The sequence below is a fragment of the Phoenix dactylifera genome, chromosome 18 (assembly GCF_009389715.1).
Source record: "Phoenix dactylifera cultivar Barhee BC4 chromosome 18, palm_55x_up_171113_PBpolish2nd_filt_p, whole genome shotgun sequence".
NCBI lineage: Eukaryota > Viridiplantae > Streptophyta > Magnoliopsida > Arecales > Arecaceae > Phoenix > Phoenix dactylifera.
The window spans coordinates 1,441,003-1,454,329 of record NC_052409.1 but is presented as its reverse complement, the minus strand read 5'-3'; the positions used below and the strand labels follow the sequence as shown (position 1 = coordinate 1,454,329).

Sequence of the window (13,327 nt, the reverse complement as noted above, 5' to 3'; positions counted from 1 at the left end):
CGCATAAATTGAAAATTTAAATGTATCTGTGACTTTTCTTATTATTTACACTATCATTTAGAATATATAGATGCATGTAAATAATTAAAATCGGACGACTATAATTAGAAATTAAACTTACGCAATGCCAATATCAATAAGTTCATATAAAAGAGTAGATGGTTTTGCGATCATCAACGAGGCAAAAGGTAGGTGGATGTAAAGGGAGGGTGTCGATTTGTTCAATTGGTAGAGTCCAACCTTCACCATAATCTATGATCTCAACAAGAGCTTAATACTAAATAGATAATTATATATAACATGAATGAAATGAAGTTAACATTCTAGATGCCAATTTATTAGCAATAGGTGGATGTAAAAGATGACCTAAAATGATAACAAAGTGAGTTCTCATTTATAATTTGAGAGACATGGGATGGTAGTAATGAAGGGCTCACTTGGAGTCAAGTAGGAACCCAATGTTTTTCTTTACGGTTATTGGTTTCTCATAACTTCATTTAAGAATGGTATCCTAAATTATACAACACAAGCAAGAAAAAAAAAAAAGAAAAAGTGCAATCACAAGCTGTATCATATAAAATATAGATATCAAATGCAGACAATACATAAATAATGGGGATAGGATAGGACGATGAGAGCTTTCCATTGGCTTCCCAGGGAAAGACTCCAGATGTATGAATGTTTTTGTTGAATTGATTCAGGCGCTTACTATTAAATGCCAGCACATATATATGTGCCTGAAGATTATGCACTAGAATGAAACATGTCGATGGCTAGTTGGTTACAATCACACTTGGGAGCAAGGAGAGATTTGGTGGAGATTTAGAGTTTAATTAATTGGCTAATCAACAAGATGGTCGAGAGAGCTGTCATGACCTGCTCTTAAAAGGTATAAAAGAAGGTAGGGCTCCCATAAAATGTTACATTTAATAAGGTTACGTCTGCCGAATTCAATCTCCGCTAGGATTTTTTTTTTTTTTTTTTGGTAAAAAAAGCTATCACTCTGATCGTCGGTGCAGGATTAATATGTCGTGCGACATGTGTTCAATAATTCTACGAAGAATCTAACGATGTCCGTAACAAAACCGATGCGCCCACTTCATCAGCACCCGCTCGCGCACCCTTAGAATGTGAGGCTTGCATGAAGACGGGCGCGAGCTCAAACAAACACGATTTGGGTGTTTCGTAACGTGGGTGCACCAAATATATATGTGTATTTTTTCTGTAAAAACTAAACGGAGGGAAAAAAAATATTATATGTTAGATTGTACGAGCCTTGCAGCCAACATTTCCTCGTTCTCCCCCTGCGCTGGACAGACAGCATCTTACTTTCGCTTAGCTTTGTCTCCCTAAAAAAAGGAAAAATTAACCTTCGGAACCTTTTTGATCGGGACCGCCACTTGCACGACCACTTGCCCGGTCGAGCTGGTGTCGTCCCACCACTGGTTAACCCAATCTTTATCATTATATTTCCTCTTATACGGAGTAGGTCCGATTCCAAAAGCAAACCCAGTAGAGGATACAAGATATATATATATATATATATATGTTCATTAATTAGAGGCACCACTTGGTCACGTACCCAGTCCCACGCCCACGGTGACAACGGTCTCATGTTCGCCGTATCCTTACTTTTGGCTGGCTCGCCTTTTCCTCGCGACACCCATCTTTTCACTCAAACACGACTTCCCAAACCGTCTCTGCTTAAAAGGGGTCTCGGCGCTGAAACCACCCTCGGTTCCCGTCACCGCTCTTTCTGCTGCTACCCTTATTAAGGCCCCAGAAAGAAGACTTCTACGACACCAACAGAGAGAGAGAGAGAGAGAGAGTCAGAGATGAAAGGTGTTAGCGGTTTCAACGAAGGAGTAGCTTCGTCGGGGTCGACGTCGGCGGCGGACGTGGTGGTGGTGGTGGTGGAGAAGGACTACGTGGGACTCTCGGGGGCGGCCTCCTCGGACCCTGCCGTGGAGGAGGAGGATGCGGAGGGCAGGGACGAGAGAGGGGAGGAGGAGGAGGAGGAGGACCTGGAGCTAGGTTTGAGCCTGGGGGCGAAGAAGGTCGGCGGCGGCGGTGGTGGCAAGGCGGCGGCGGGGGTGGCTAAGCCGTGGGAGCAGTGTTGCAGAATTCTGACCGCCAAGGACTTCCCTTCTCTGGTGCCCCGTGCGTCGCCGAGGTCGTCCTCTACCTCCTCCGTTTCCTCCTCCTCCGCTGCTTTGGGTGGTGGAGCGAGCGGCGGCGGCGTCGCCGTCGCCGGCACTAAGAGGGCCGCGGACTCCGTTTCTCCGGATGTCGTCGGACCCAGTCACCCACCCAGGTGAGCGTTAGACTCTCTCTTTGGTTAGCCTGCTCTGTTTCATTCCCCTCCAAATGGTTTTTTAGGTAACCTTCGTCCGGTTTTCTTTTTATTTTTGTTTATACTTCTCTCTGCTTCTTACCTTCAAATGCTTCTGGATTTTGCCCGTGTTTGAGATTTTATATATAGAAAAAAGAATGGTTACGATTTTGTATTCTGCTACATGATGTTTTTCTTTTTTTTTTGGTGAATTTTCTCCATTTTTTGTTATTATTATTTTTTTTTTTGGCTTTATCCTCTTTCTTTCATTGTGATCCATGAAGTTGCTGGTTCTCAGGTTCTAGCTAATTATCCTTAGCCTTTTTTTTTTAATGCTCTGCACTTGCTGTTTTATCAATTTTCTAATGACTGCTTAGCTTTTATCTCTTTTTGTTGTTTATTTTTTTCTTGAGTTTTTCTTCTCGCTGCAGTTTTCTTTTGATTATTTTCTCTGCTTCCTCTCCAAATAAGGCAGCTTTATTACTACTCCGAACCTCTTGATATGTTTAACTACATTGTGTGAACTCAAGGAAAAAGTGACGCTCTTATTCTTAATTACGTTATGCTTAACAACAACAAAAAAGGTTGGGAGAATAATGCATCTAAGCTGGTAATAGCAGAGATATGCCAATCAAAAGAAAAAAGAAAATGAAGGTAAAAAGGAAAAATAAATGAAAGATGAAGACATGGTAGGCATAAATTGCTGAATATTTGGATGAATATTTACCATTTTTTTTCTTTGATTCAAATAATTTTCCTCTGGAAGCAGTCAGGTGGTGGGATGGCCACCTATAAGGGCATTCAGGATGAACAGCTTGTTCAACCAATCGAAAGATAACACCTCTCAGACTGATGCTGCCGCCCCCAAGAAGAGCAACAGCAACGACACCAGCATGAAGGAAGCCAAGGTGAATAACGATCAGGCTCGCAATGGGAGGGCTGCTGTGAGCTCTCGCTTTGTTAAAGTGAACATGGATGGAGATCCCATTGGGAGGAAGGTGGATCTCAATGCTCATCCGTCTTATGAAACCCTTGCACTATCTCTGGAGCTCATGTTTCACAAACCCACCATGGTCCTCAGTACCTCCGCCCGTAAGTTTCAGCCTCCTAAATTCCCTTGGTTTTGCTTTAGCTGTAGTTGAATCAATATCTCTGTGGCCATGTTCTCTGAGGCTGCCGTATATATCTAAATATCACATTAGCTGAAAAATTTTAAGATGCATTACTGTAGTTGGAAAAATAAAAGCCTTTATTCTGGATCGCGCATAAGATTAATAAGCAGTTATAACTCCATTGTTTCCATAGTCCTATTGTTTACTAGGTAATTTGGTAATGTTGACATGGATGGAAATATGATTTGGTCAAAGTGGATGATGGCAGATGGTGTGAAGGCCTCAATGTTGTTGGATGGCTCTTCTGAATTCGCTCTTACTTACGAAGACAGGGATGGAGACTGGATGCTGGTTGGAGATGTCCCTTGGGGGTAGGCATTCTTCTCATTCCACATTTGTACTTACAAGAGATGAGCTAAGGCAGCATCATAAATCGATTTACTTAATGGCAGCCTACTTGCACTTGATGTTTACATGATGATGCGCCGTTTCTGTAGAATAAAGTGCATAGGGTGCTTGGGCTATGATATTCATACATACATAGCTCTTACACCAATATTCCTACAATTGCACAAGATGTTAACTCTCTAATTCTGATTTGCGTATTGACTGCAGAATGTTCTTGGACACTGTCAAGAGACTTAGAATCATGAGGACCTCTGATGCCAGCGGGCTTGGTAAGTGAGCTTTGTGATCAGCTTAGGAAAGCCAGGTGCAAGCATTCTAGTATTCTCATAGTTATATATAAAGAGCATAACTAGATTCAAACCAATCCAGGCCATTATATATGGCATTAGACTTTGATGTGCCTTTGCCAGCACAATATCTTTATACCGTCAAAGCTTTCTATAGACATAGTTCTGCTTGGGATATTCGAAAATGAACTACTTGTCATGGCCATGGCTCATCCAATTGAAAGACCTCAAGTCTGAGGGGACCGACCAACATGGCCCTTTGCGGTTTCCCTTTAGAATTAGATCACAGTTGTGAAGTTTTGCATAGAATAACTACTCCTTATTGATATCTTTAACTCTGACCTGATTTCCTTGCAGCTCCAAGGTTCCAATCCTCCAACAAATCTTGTGGGTTAATACGAAGCAAGCCTTGAAAAGGAGATGAAAGGACAGCTGCTGTTGAGTATATAGAGAAAAAGAAGAGCAAAAGTAAAAAAACTTGAGTTAAGAACGAGGTCTTTTCTTTTTTGCTTTTGTTTTTGGGCCAAGCCTAGATGACCACTATCCATTTGTTAATTTTGCCCTTCCAAGCCCCTTTTCTGGTCGGTTACCCCTTTTCCTGGGTGGTTTGCTAGGTATACCGATATGCTAGGTATGACAGGGTATATGAACGGTGCCTCCAATACTGTAAATATTTCTGTCTCTGTTGCTTCAATATTTGAGGGATGAAATAGTTTATGCGTTTCACATATCCCAGTGAAATAATAGATGGTTTTGGATGCTTACCGTTATTTTTTTGATGTATGCTTCAGGCATTGGTTAGATGGATCTTTTAATTACACCTATATCAGAAATTTCTCTTCTTTGTACAAGTTTCATTTCAGGGGCTTTCCAATATGTTTCCGCGGCTCAGATGCATGTCTATAGAAGATGCATGTACTTTGGAATCTTTGTGCCTCTGAATGGATCTGGAAACATGGCTGTCTCTGCTTGAGCTCTGCTATGCTTTGAGTGGCTTGTTCCAGTTGATACATTTCGGGTACACGGCTTTTGGAATAGCAAAAGCATACTCCAACATTTGGTTGGCAAACAAAGAGCCAATCTTCTGGCTGGGCATGTTTTGTAGGGTTCCAGTTCCGTGGGCGAAGCTATTTTGATTTTCATTTCAATCCATTCCGAGCATGTTAGGGTTAAAGCTATTTTAATTCTCATTTCAATTCATTTCGGTTCTAATTTCAATTCCGATTGCGACCCAAATGCGCTCTCAGATCAGAGTCGGGTGCCTCAACATTGCCTAGTTTGACTAACGAGCTGGCCCAAACATGGATTTAGGTACGGCCGTGCCAGAACGAGCCTGGGGCTGTTTCATTTGGTACGAGGACAACGTTTCATCCGTGCCCAAGGTTAGATAGCAGATGGATCCGTCTCAACTGGGCGCCTCTGAAGCCAGAGCCAGACATGTAAAACCAGAGCATCCACATGACAAGGACCAGCACGAGGAGCAGCCTGCAAATTTTTGGACACTTCTGTCATAGTATCGAAATGTGGCCCTGACTTTCTTCTCCTTATATGCAAAGCGAGTAGTATTCCTGCAAGAGACGGAGGGCCCCAGCATAGCAACGGCACGGCATGGCATTTTCCTTGAATCAAAGCAGCTTTCTGACAAACATTGTTTTGTTTCCTTGAATACTCCATGGCTGGTCAAACCTTAGAGCTTGTTTAGTTCGGAGAAAAAAGAAGAAGAGAAAGTGTGGTCAACGAAAAAGTAAAGAAATGCCTCTTATTTGATTGAAATTTTCAAATGAGAGAAACGAAAAAGTTGTATTCCTTCTATATGATTCTCACGTTTCATAAGAAAGTATTTTCCATGAGAAACATGCAAAAGTTATTTTTCCATAAGCTGAAAATTAAAATATTTTTATTTTTTTATTTGATTCAAAGCATTAAAGATCTAATTTTTATTAAGAATATAATAGAAATTATATATAACTTTCTCAGAAAAATGAATGGTCAACCGAACATAAGTACTTTGAAAATCTGTCACTTTACCATGATCAACCAAACATATCAAAAGTACTTTTTCAGACATCCTCTTTGCAGAAATCTGCTTCATAGGAATCATATTTCTATGAGGAAAAATGCTTCGCATGAACCAAACAAGCCCTTAGAGAATTAGAGGAGTTCAAGCAGCCGGCTTAAATGGTAACACTCCTCTTACGAGTTGGCATCAATGAGCGCCTCGGTTGCAAAGTGCCTTCAAAACCTCCTACGATGCTCTGCCACCCTTTCAGCAGCCCTCTGCGCTCTTCAGGCATTGGAGAAGGGGATGCGCGATGGAGGATGAAGAGGAGGCACGAATGCCAATTATGCCAGCCTAGAACATATCCGAAATGAAGGAACCAACATTGGATTGGCTTAGCTAATGCGCACTAGTTTGGGTGCTGAGACTGGTTTTCATTGAACACTGCCTAAGCACAGTTGGGACCCCAGGCCTAACGTAATTCAAGCAAATCAAAGAACCTGCCAAAAGTTGAAACTATGCCAAGTTGCACTAAGCACGAGGCATCAAACTAAAAAGGTATCGTTCTTTTTTCCTTAAGACAGAGAAGGTATCTCAAACCAAGCTCCCAAGCAGATCTTAGTTCAAGCGTTTATGATCTAAGAAGATCTAAGCTCAAAAGCAGATCTAGGTTTAGCTCCAATCACTTACAGCAGCAACAAAAACAGCTACTAATTATACCGACAGAGTGGGAGGAATCAAGTAGAACTCCAAATATGGCCAGCGATTGAGAACAAGTGTCTGGTACATAAACAAACAAATCCTAGCTTTTGCATGTACTAGGAAACAAATCATTAAGGTTCGTTAATTGTGAGTTGGGGCAATAGGCTCACAATTACCAATTCAGAACTTAAAAAAGAAAGACGAAGGTTTAGTACGCCTAAACAAATGAATGTAAATCAGCAATAATTCTACCAAAGATTAGGAATCAAGACTGGTTACCATGCAGACTGAATTCTTAAAATAGAAAGAACATAAACAGACATTGAAAAGTTTTCAGGCACATTACAAGCCCATCAAAGATAATCTTTGCAAAAAATTGGGCTCTACAGAAAAATAAAGGGTATTAATAAGCCAGTACAGCACTATCATTCTTAACCCTAGGCCCTTCAGCCAAGTCAGGGCTCGAGCTAAATCAACTCATATAGATGAGAATGAAGGATTGCTTAAACCCTGGTTCCAAGTCACCTCAAGCTGTACCATGAAATTTTAGAGCAGGAATGCATATCCTTCCAAAGAGTATAGAGGAGATGCATAGTACCGCTTCGGTGCAGAAACCACAAAGAACCTTCTAAACGGGTATCTTAAATGTTCAGACATAAAAATAGTTAGACAACACCCAAGACTTGGTAAGACTAAAATGTCTCAGAACTTTCAGATTGGTGATACGATGATGGGAAGGACAGCCCTCTGAACGAGGAAATGGTGACTAAAAAGAAAGAAGTTGGAAATTTGTCATATAAAGACCAAGAGATGCAGAGAGCAAGTTCTCAACACAAATAAAGGCCAGAAGATAGGCTATGATGTCTGTTGGTCATGCAAGACAACAAAGATTAATACAAGGAGAGCGCTTGACAGAGACAAAAACTCAAAAGAACCAAGACTACAATTACTCAAGATGCAGGCTAAGCAATAGATGACCCTCGTAATGTTTAGCATAAATTAATAAGGCTTCCTTCATTCACATAGAGCTCAAATAGGATTCAATTTGGACAACATTCATTACAACTTTGCACATTTAAATGGCACAGGATTAAAATTTATACTGTACCACATGGGGGCAGAGAAGATCCACTAGTGCTGCAAAAAGTCATCAGCTATCTAGAGATCCGGCAGCCTTCAACTGACAGTATTTATTAGAGTTTGATCTTGCAAGAATCAAGTAGGCTAATTCTTTATCTCAATATGAAAACAATCATCAGCACAATAGAATTAGCCAACTTTTATCACCTTACCTTGGAATAATCACACGCCACAAAGATTACATGATAGCACAACAATATAATGCACAGCAGCAAAACATGAAAATTCAGAAACCTCCATCATAGAAATAATCTCAAACCATGTCTTCAACTACGATAAAAATGTCATAATGTCCGTGATGCAAACCCAATGTTTTTGATAAGCTCAACAAGACCGATCACAACAGAATAAACATTCCCGGGCTCGACACATTCTCAAACGAAGCAAAAGTAAAACAGTGTCTACCAGATCTTGTTGTGGATTTACCTGTATGATTCTGGACGCTTGGGCTTGGTTTGAATAACTGCCTCAATCTTCTCGATCACATCAGGTGTCAAAAGAGGAATGACGTCGAGAGCTTTCATGTTCTCTTTTATCTGTAGTAGTGACAAAATGAAAATTTCAAAAATAGTGAAATGAAAGAAAAAGCATAAAGGAAACGTGAATATTAAGGTATTCACAGACTAGATGGTTATCACTGCCTTTCCAAAAGCTCTCTTGCTAACTAAGAGCAAGAATGAGGCAAAAAGAGATGACTGGTGATTATCTAGGGTATTTGTATGAATAGGTATTCATACATGCAGAACACATGCAAGACATGGTAAACACAAACACACCATATTTGTTAATTAATACCTAAAGATGGTATGCATTGCTTTCAGTAAACATTTCGGACACCACATGTTTTTTCACCCACCTACAGAAACACAGGCTCCTCTTTGCAGAGCCTCCTTGAGTACTCATTGCATGTTATCATGCTACCTGATCAGCCATAGACTATAAAGCTATGTTAAATTGGACAATATGTTTTTTTTTTAAATTATAAGTTATGCCACATCCAAGCCATTAATTATAAGCTATGTTTTTTTAAAATGGTTTTAATCCGCCATTCAGCAATATCACACTGAAGACTACAATAATTTTAAAAAGTAACTAGTCTGGAGGTAATTCTGCAAGCAAAGCCCCTTCAAACCATAGTAGATGATCAAAGTCAAAATTCTGCAAGCAAGCCCCTGTATTCATCGCTCCCTCAGCCTGCTTTTATTCACTGCTCTTTTCTTTTTTTTGATGATAGCTCCCAGATTTCGCCTCAGTACTTATTTTTTTTCTGCTGTAGAATCCTAGTTCTCCCACACATCAACACCATTATATCTATATCTGCTTGATCTGTTTTACTAAACTCTGCCCTTGTATCCAAGAAATCCACCTGGGATGCCCCCAAGTGTTGAAATATCACTCTCACCCCAGCACCTGCCTAAAGCTTTTGCAGCCTTCTTCGAGCAATTATACTGTCAACATCCCTAAATGCCAGTGATCTAGTTCAGTCATAATGTATCATCTACTCTTCCATCATTCTTTAGCTCAATGGCTTGTTATATATGCTTTCAGAACACGGCCACCCAGAAACACATGTTTCATTTTTCCCATAACAAAGTCTTGCTCAATTATATCTTTTGATATCTTTGCTTCTCCTTCTTCCACGATGATAAACAAAGGATTTTTCCTACATATTGCTCAATACAGCACCATAAAAATTTAGATAATTTTTGTCCTAAAAAATACCATGATAATGATATGATATAATTACAGTGATTAAGACATATCTTATTTTGGTATTGGCATGAAACAAGAGGAGTACTGTCTCCATAAAGAGTATTCGAAATGGTTGCTTGTGTTCATTAAATTTTCATATTCAGTTATCCTTGCTTGGGCCTAAGTTTGTTTATCACAATTTTTTTCTTATATGTTGTGCATTTTGTGAGCCATATAATTATTTACAAGATGCTTTGTTCAAGTATAGAGTAAACATTAAAAAGGATTATATATCCATAACAGATCTAATACAATTTAGCATGTATTAATATTGCATAATTTGACATTATTGTAGTGCTCCTTTTTTTCCAGTAATAATTTAAGTATTTATCAACTGGCTTTTCAAGTCATTGGAAAGAGACAGAGATAGTCGAAGTAAGACAGGTTCCAGTATAAGGATTCATGTTTGGCGAAACGAGAAACAAAGTTATAATATAAAACTCTAGAATAAAGGAAATCAATATCAACACTCGGTGTCAAGATATGTTAGCTTAATTGTGCAAACTGGATGTAGTCGATAATATGTACCTGACTCTCCTTAGTAGCACCAGTAATTACTGATGAAACATTCGGATTTGATGCACACCAAGCAATTGCAAGCTGAGATAAAGGTACACCTAGCTCATCGGCAATTGGTTTCAGTCCGTTCACTTTTCTAAGCACATCATCTACCAATGATCTGCTTGCCAGATTCTGCAAAGCACAACATACCAATTGGGCTTTAGTAGCTTTTCACTAACTACAAAATCTAGGACTTTCTATCAGTAACTTCTGCACAGAGCCAATCAACATGAATGAAACTTTGCCACGATGAAATGAGCATTACAACAGTAAAAAGACAAAGTATTCTTAATTTGGGGATACAAACACTAGAATGCAAATCAAGAAACTGATTATTCTAAAAACGCAGAATCTGCATCATGGGTTTTGTTCCACAATTATGCACCAATTGCTTCCAAAAGTGCATCCATCTTTCCAAAAGTCACCAAAAGATTACTAGCAATAAATGTATCCCTTTTCTGATGATCCCACCAATGCCGTTTCCTAGAATTCATGAAATTAGAAAAGAAGAAAACCAAGATCTGATATATTTCAAACTGTCATCTGAAACGCAATGATATGGAAGTTCCTAGTTATATGAAACCATATTCAAATCCTTGACTTAGTTTATGAATTACAGCCATTACCGTAATAGAGTACCACTTAAAGAAAGTTTATAACAATGGGCAACTTTAATGTAGCTGTGAAAGACTCGGGATTACCTTGTAGTTTTCTAAGGCAAATCGACTATCAGGCGGTATGTTCCCTTTGCTGTATTTGCCAGTCAGCACCCCAGAAGCTAGCGGGCTCCATGTAGTAAGACCCAGGCCATAGGCGCTGTAAAGAGGTAGGAATTCGACCTCAACCTGCAACAAATTATACGAAGCTTACTACATTGAGGATTAATCAACATTGCAATCAAAGTCATGGTCTTTTTATTCAATTTGAATAATAAAGAGACTCGAATAAGTTCCGCGACCGCTCTTTATTTTCGAAATCTTTAACGACGAATGAAATTAATCCAGATCGCATCCTAATCTTGGATCCCGCTAGCTAGTAATGGAAGAAGAACAAGAAGAAGTTCCCTAGATCGGAAAACAAGTCCGATGGTTTCTCGGAAACGCGACCTTGTGACGGGAGAGAAGATTGTACTCGGGCTGCTCGACGATGGGTCCGACGAGGTCGAGGCGATCGGCGACGGCCCAGGCCTCGGTGATCTGCTGCGCGGACCACTCGCTGGTGCCCCAGTAGAAGGCCCAGCCCCTGTCGATGACGTGGTTCATCGCCCGCACGGTCTCCTCGATGGGCGTGGCCGCGTCGGGGCGGTGGCAGTAGATCACGTCCACGTAGTCCATGTCGAGACGGCGCAGCGACGCCCGCGTGCCCTCCACGATGTGCTTCCTGGAGAGGCCCTTGTCGTTGGGGCCGAGGCCGCCCCAGAAGATCTTGGTGGAGACCACCAGGTCGGAGCGGCGCCACCCGAGCTCGCGGAAGGCCTGGCCCATGATCTCCTCGGCGCGGCCGTTGGCGTAGACCTCGGCGTTGTCGAAGAAGTTGACGCCATGGTCGCGGCAGCATTGGAAGAGGGCCTTGGCTTCCTTCACATCCAGCTGGTTCCCGAAGCTCACCCATGTTCCGTACGATAATTGGCTCACCTTCAGCCCCGATCGCCCCAGATTCCTGTACTGCATCGTCGTCGTCTCTCCCTCCCTCTCCGTCCGTCTCTCAGGCCGAGACGAGGCTCCGAACTCCGGTGCAGTTTTTTTCTTCTTTTTTTTATGCGTTTGAAACAAGCGCTTGTGGGGAAGCCGGGCGCATAGGCGGTGGCTGGGAACCGAACACGGCACACCGAAGGGACAGGTGGTGGATCGGACTCGCAGGGCACTAGAACACAACGTTTGCAAATGTGGGGTGGGATGCCATGCACGGTGAGATTTGAGATTCGCGCCGATACCATGGGAGCAAGCTTCCTGAAAGGAAGCTCTCTATTTCCGCCGGGCCGCGGAGCTGAGCCGAGAGAGAACGGAAGACCATTGATTGAGAAACCTGCAAAACGGCCCCTGAAACGAACCCTGCTCGAGGCCTTCTGAGTCTTCGTCTTGGGTGCGCGAATGTTGGAGTCCCTGTTCATTTCCGCGATAAAGATGGTAGCGTGGGAAAGGTAGAACTCAGAATAAAGCTGCCAGCTAGCATGCATTTGATTCCCCCTACGGTAAGCGGATGCTTTGAGATGCGTGCTGATTACCGCGAGAATTGTTACCCAGGGCCCAGGGGGAGTTGCTGGCAGCCTGGCACAGCCAATCCGCACCTTGGTAAATGCCATGCTTGCATTTGGCTGAATCATAAACATAAACAATCTAGACCTTTCATTTCATGGCCAAAAATCTTAAATAGATGACTCTCTCGCCCAAATACCAATATAAAATAAATTACGAAAAAAGGTCTCTCTTTGAATTTTTTGAAGTCTAAAACCCAGCATAAAACTCGAGGTATAATTTTTTGAGGTCCAATACTTAATCCATATAATTTCATTGTAGAGTAGATATTAAATTACTTATTTAATAAAATAGTTAAATTTAAATATTAATTTTTTTGCCGAAATAGATGTTTCATATATTTACGGATACGTCCAATAAAATTAAAAAATAATAGGTTAAAGAGTGTTTTAGACAACTTATCCTTTCCGGCCCACAAGATGTCCTCAAAGTGTCAGACCACGTAAACAGCCACCCAGTCTGCGATCTTATTAGTCTCTCTGAATACATGCTTAGCCTGAAAGACCACTCCATTTTTCACCTCCATCCATTAAATATAAATTTATATCTATTTAATAAATTATCAAATTGGATTGATAGATTTTTAATAATTCTTTATTCTATCAGACTTGTATGTAGTATTGTAGTCTGATCTAATTTGATTACCCCTCTTAGACCCGATTCATGCCTAACTCCCATCCTAATTAAAATGCATTTGTTATTTTTAATTTTATTTTTGCAAACCCTATTCACCGCATTCTAGTAGTTTAAGAGCCAAGCGACCAATTTATTAATTAGAA

At 41.0% G+C, this 13,327-nt stretch overlaps 2 protein-coding genes across 2 annotated transcripts; one reads left to right on the top strand and one right to left on the bottom strand.

Moving 5' to 3' along the window:
- Positions 1 to 1,722: 1,722 nt before the first annotated feature.
- Positions 1,723 to 4,909, top strand: LOC103706989 (auxin-responsive protein IAA10). Its single transcript, XM_008791303.3, has 5 exons — positions 1,723 to 2,314; positions 3,102 to 3,424; positions 3,713 to 3,815; positions 4,060 to 4,121; positions 4,497 to 4,909. Exons 1-5 carry the CDS (start codon positions 1,836 to 1,838, stop codon positions 4,550 to 4,552), a joined length of 1,023 nt encoding a protein of 340 aa, XP_008789525.1. The 5' UTR covers positions 1,723 to 1,835; the 3' UTR covers positions 4,553 to 4,909.
- A 3,249-nt stretch (positions 4,910 to 8,158) lies between these two features.
- On the bottom strand, positions 8,159 to 12,348 carry LOC103706988 (probable voltage-gated potassium channel subunit beta). Its single transcript, XM_008791302.4, has 4 exons — positions 11,400 to 12,348; positions 10,995 to 11,138; positions 10,261 to 10,425; positions 8,159 to 8,516 (listed from the first exon to the last, which is right to left on the bottom strand). Exons 1-4 carry the CDS (start codon positions 11,961 to 11,963, stop codon positions 8,403 to 8,405), a joined length of 987 nt encoding a protein of 328 aa, XP_008789524.1. The 5' UTR covers positions 11,964 to 12,348; the 3' UTR covers positions 8,159 to 8,402.
- Between the last annotated feature and the right edge of the window lie 979 nt (positions 12,349 to 13,327).

What these genes read in the sequence shown, in the direction of transcription:
- LOC103706989 (XM_008791303.3), top strand. Translation starts at nt 1,836, where the DNA reads ATGAAAGGTGTTAGCGGTTTCAACGAAGGAGTAGCTTCGTCGGGGTCG. An exon ending in GGACCCAGTCACCCACCCAG is followed by an intron (nt 2,315 to 3,101) that starts GTGAGCGTTAGA and finishes CTCTGGAAGCAG; the next exon opens with TCAGGTGGTGGGATGGCCAC. An exon ending in CTCTGATGCCAGCGGGCTTG is followed by an intron (nt 4,122 to 4,496) that starts GTAAGTGAGCTT and finishes ATTTCCTTGCAG; the next exon opens with CTCCAAGGTTCCAATCCTCC.
- LOC103706988 (XM_008791302.4), bottom strand. Translation starts at nt 11,963, where the DNA reads ATGCAGTACAGGAATCTGGGGCGATCGGGGCTGAAGGTGAGCCAATTA. An exon ending in TTGCCTTAGAAAACTACAAG is followed by an intron (nt 10,426 to 10,994) that starts GTAATCCCGAGT and finishes TGTGCTTTGCAG; the next exon opens with AATCTGGCAAGCAGATCATT. An exon ending in GTGCTACTAAGGAGAGTCAG is followed by an intron (nt 8,517 to 10,260) that starts GTACATATTATC and finishes TCACTACTACAG; the next exon opens with ATAAAAGAGAACATGAAAGC.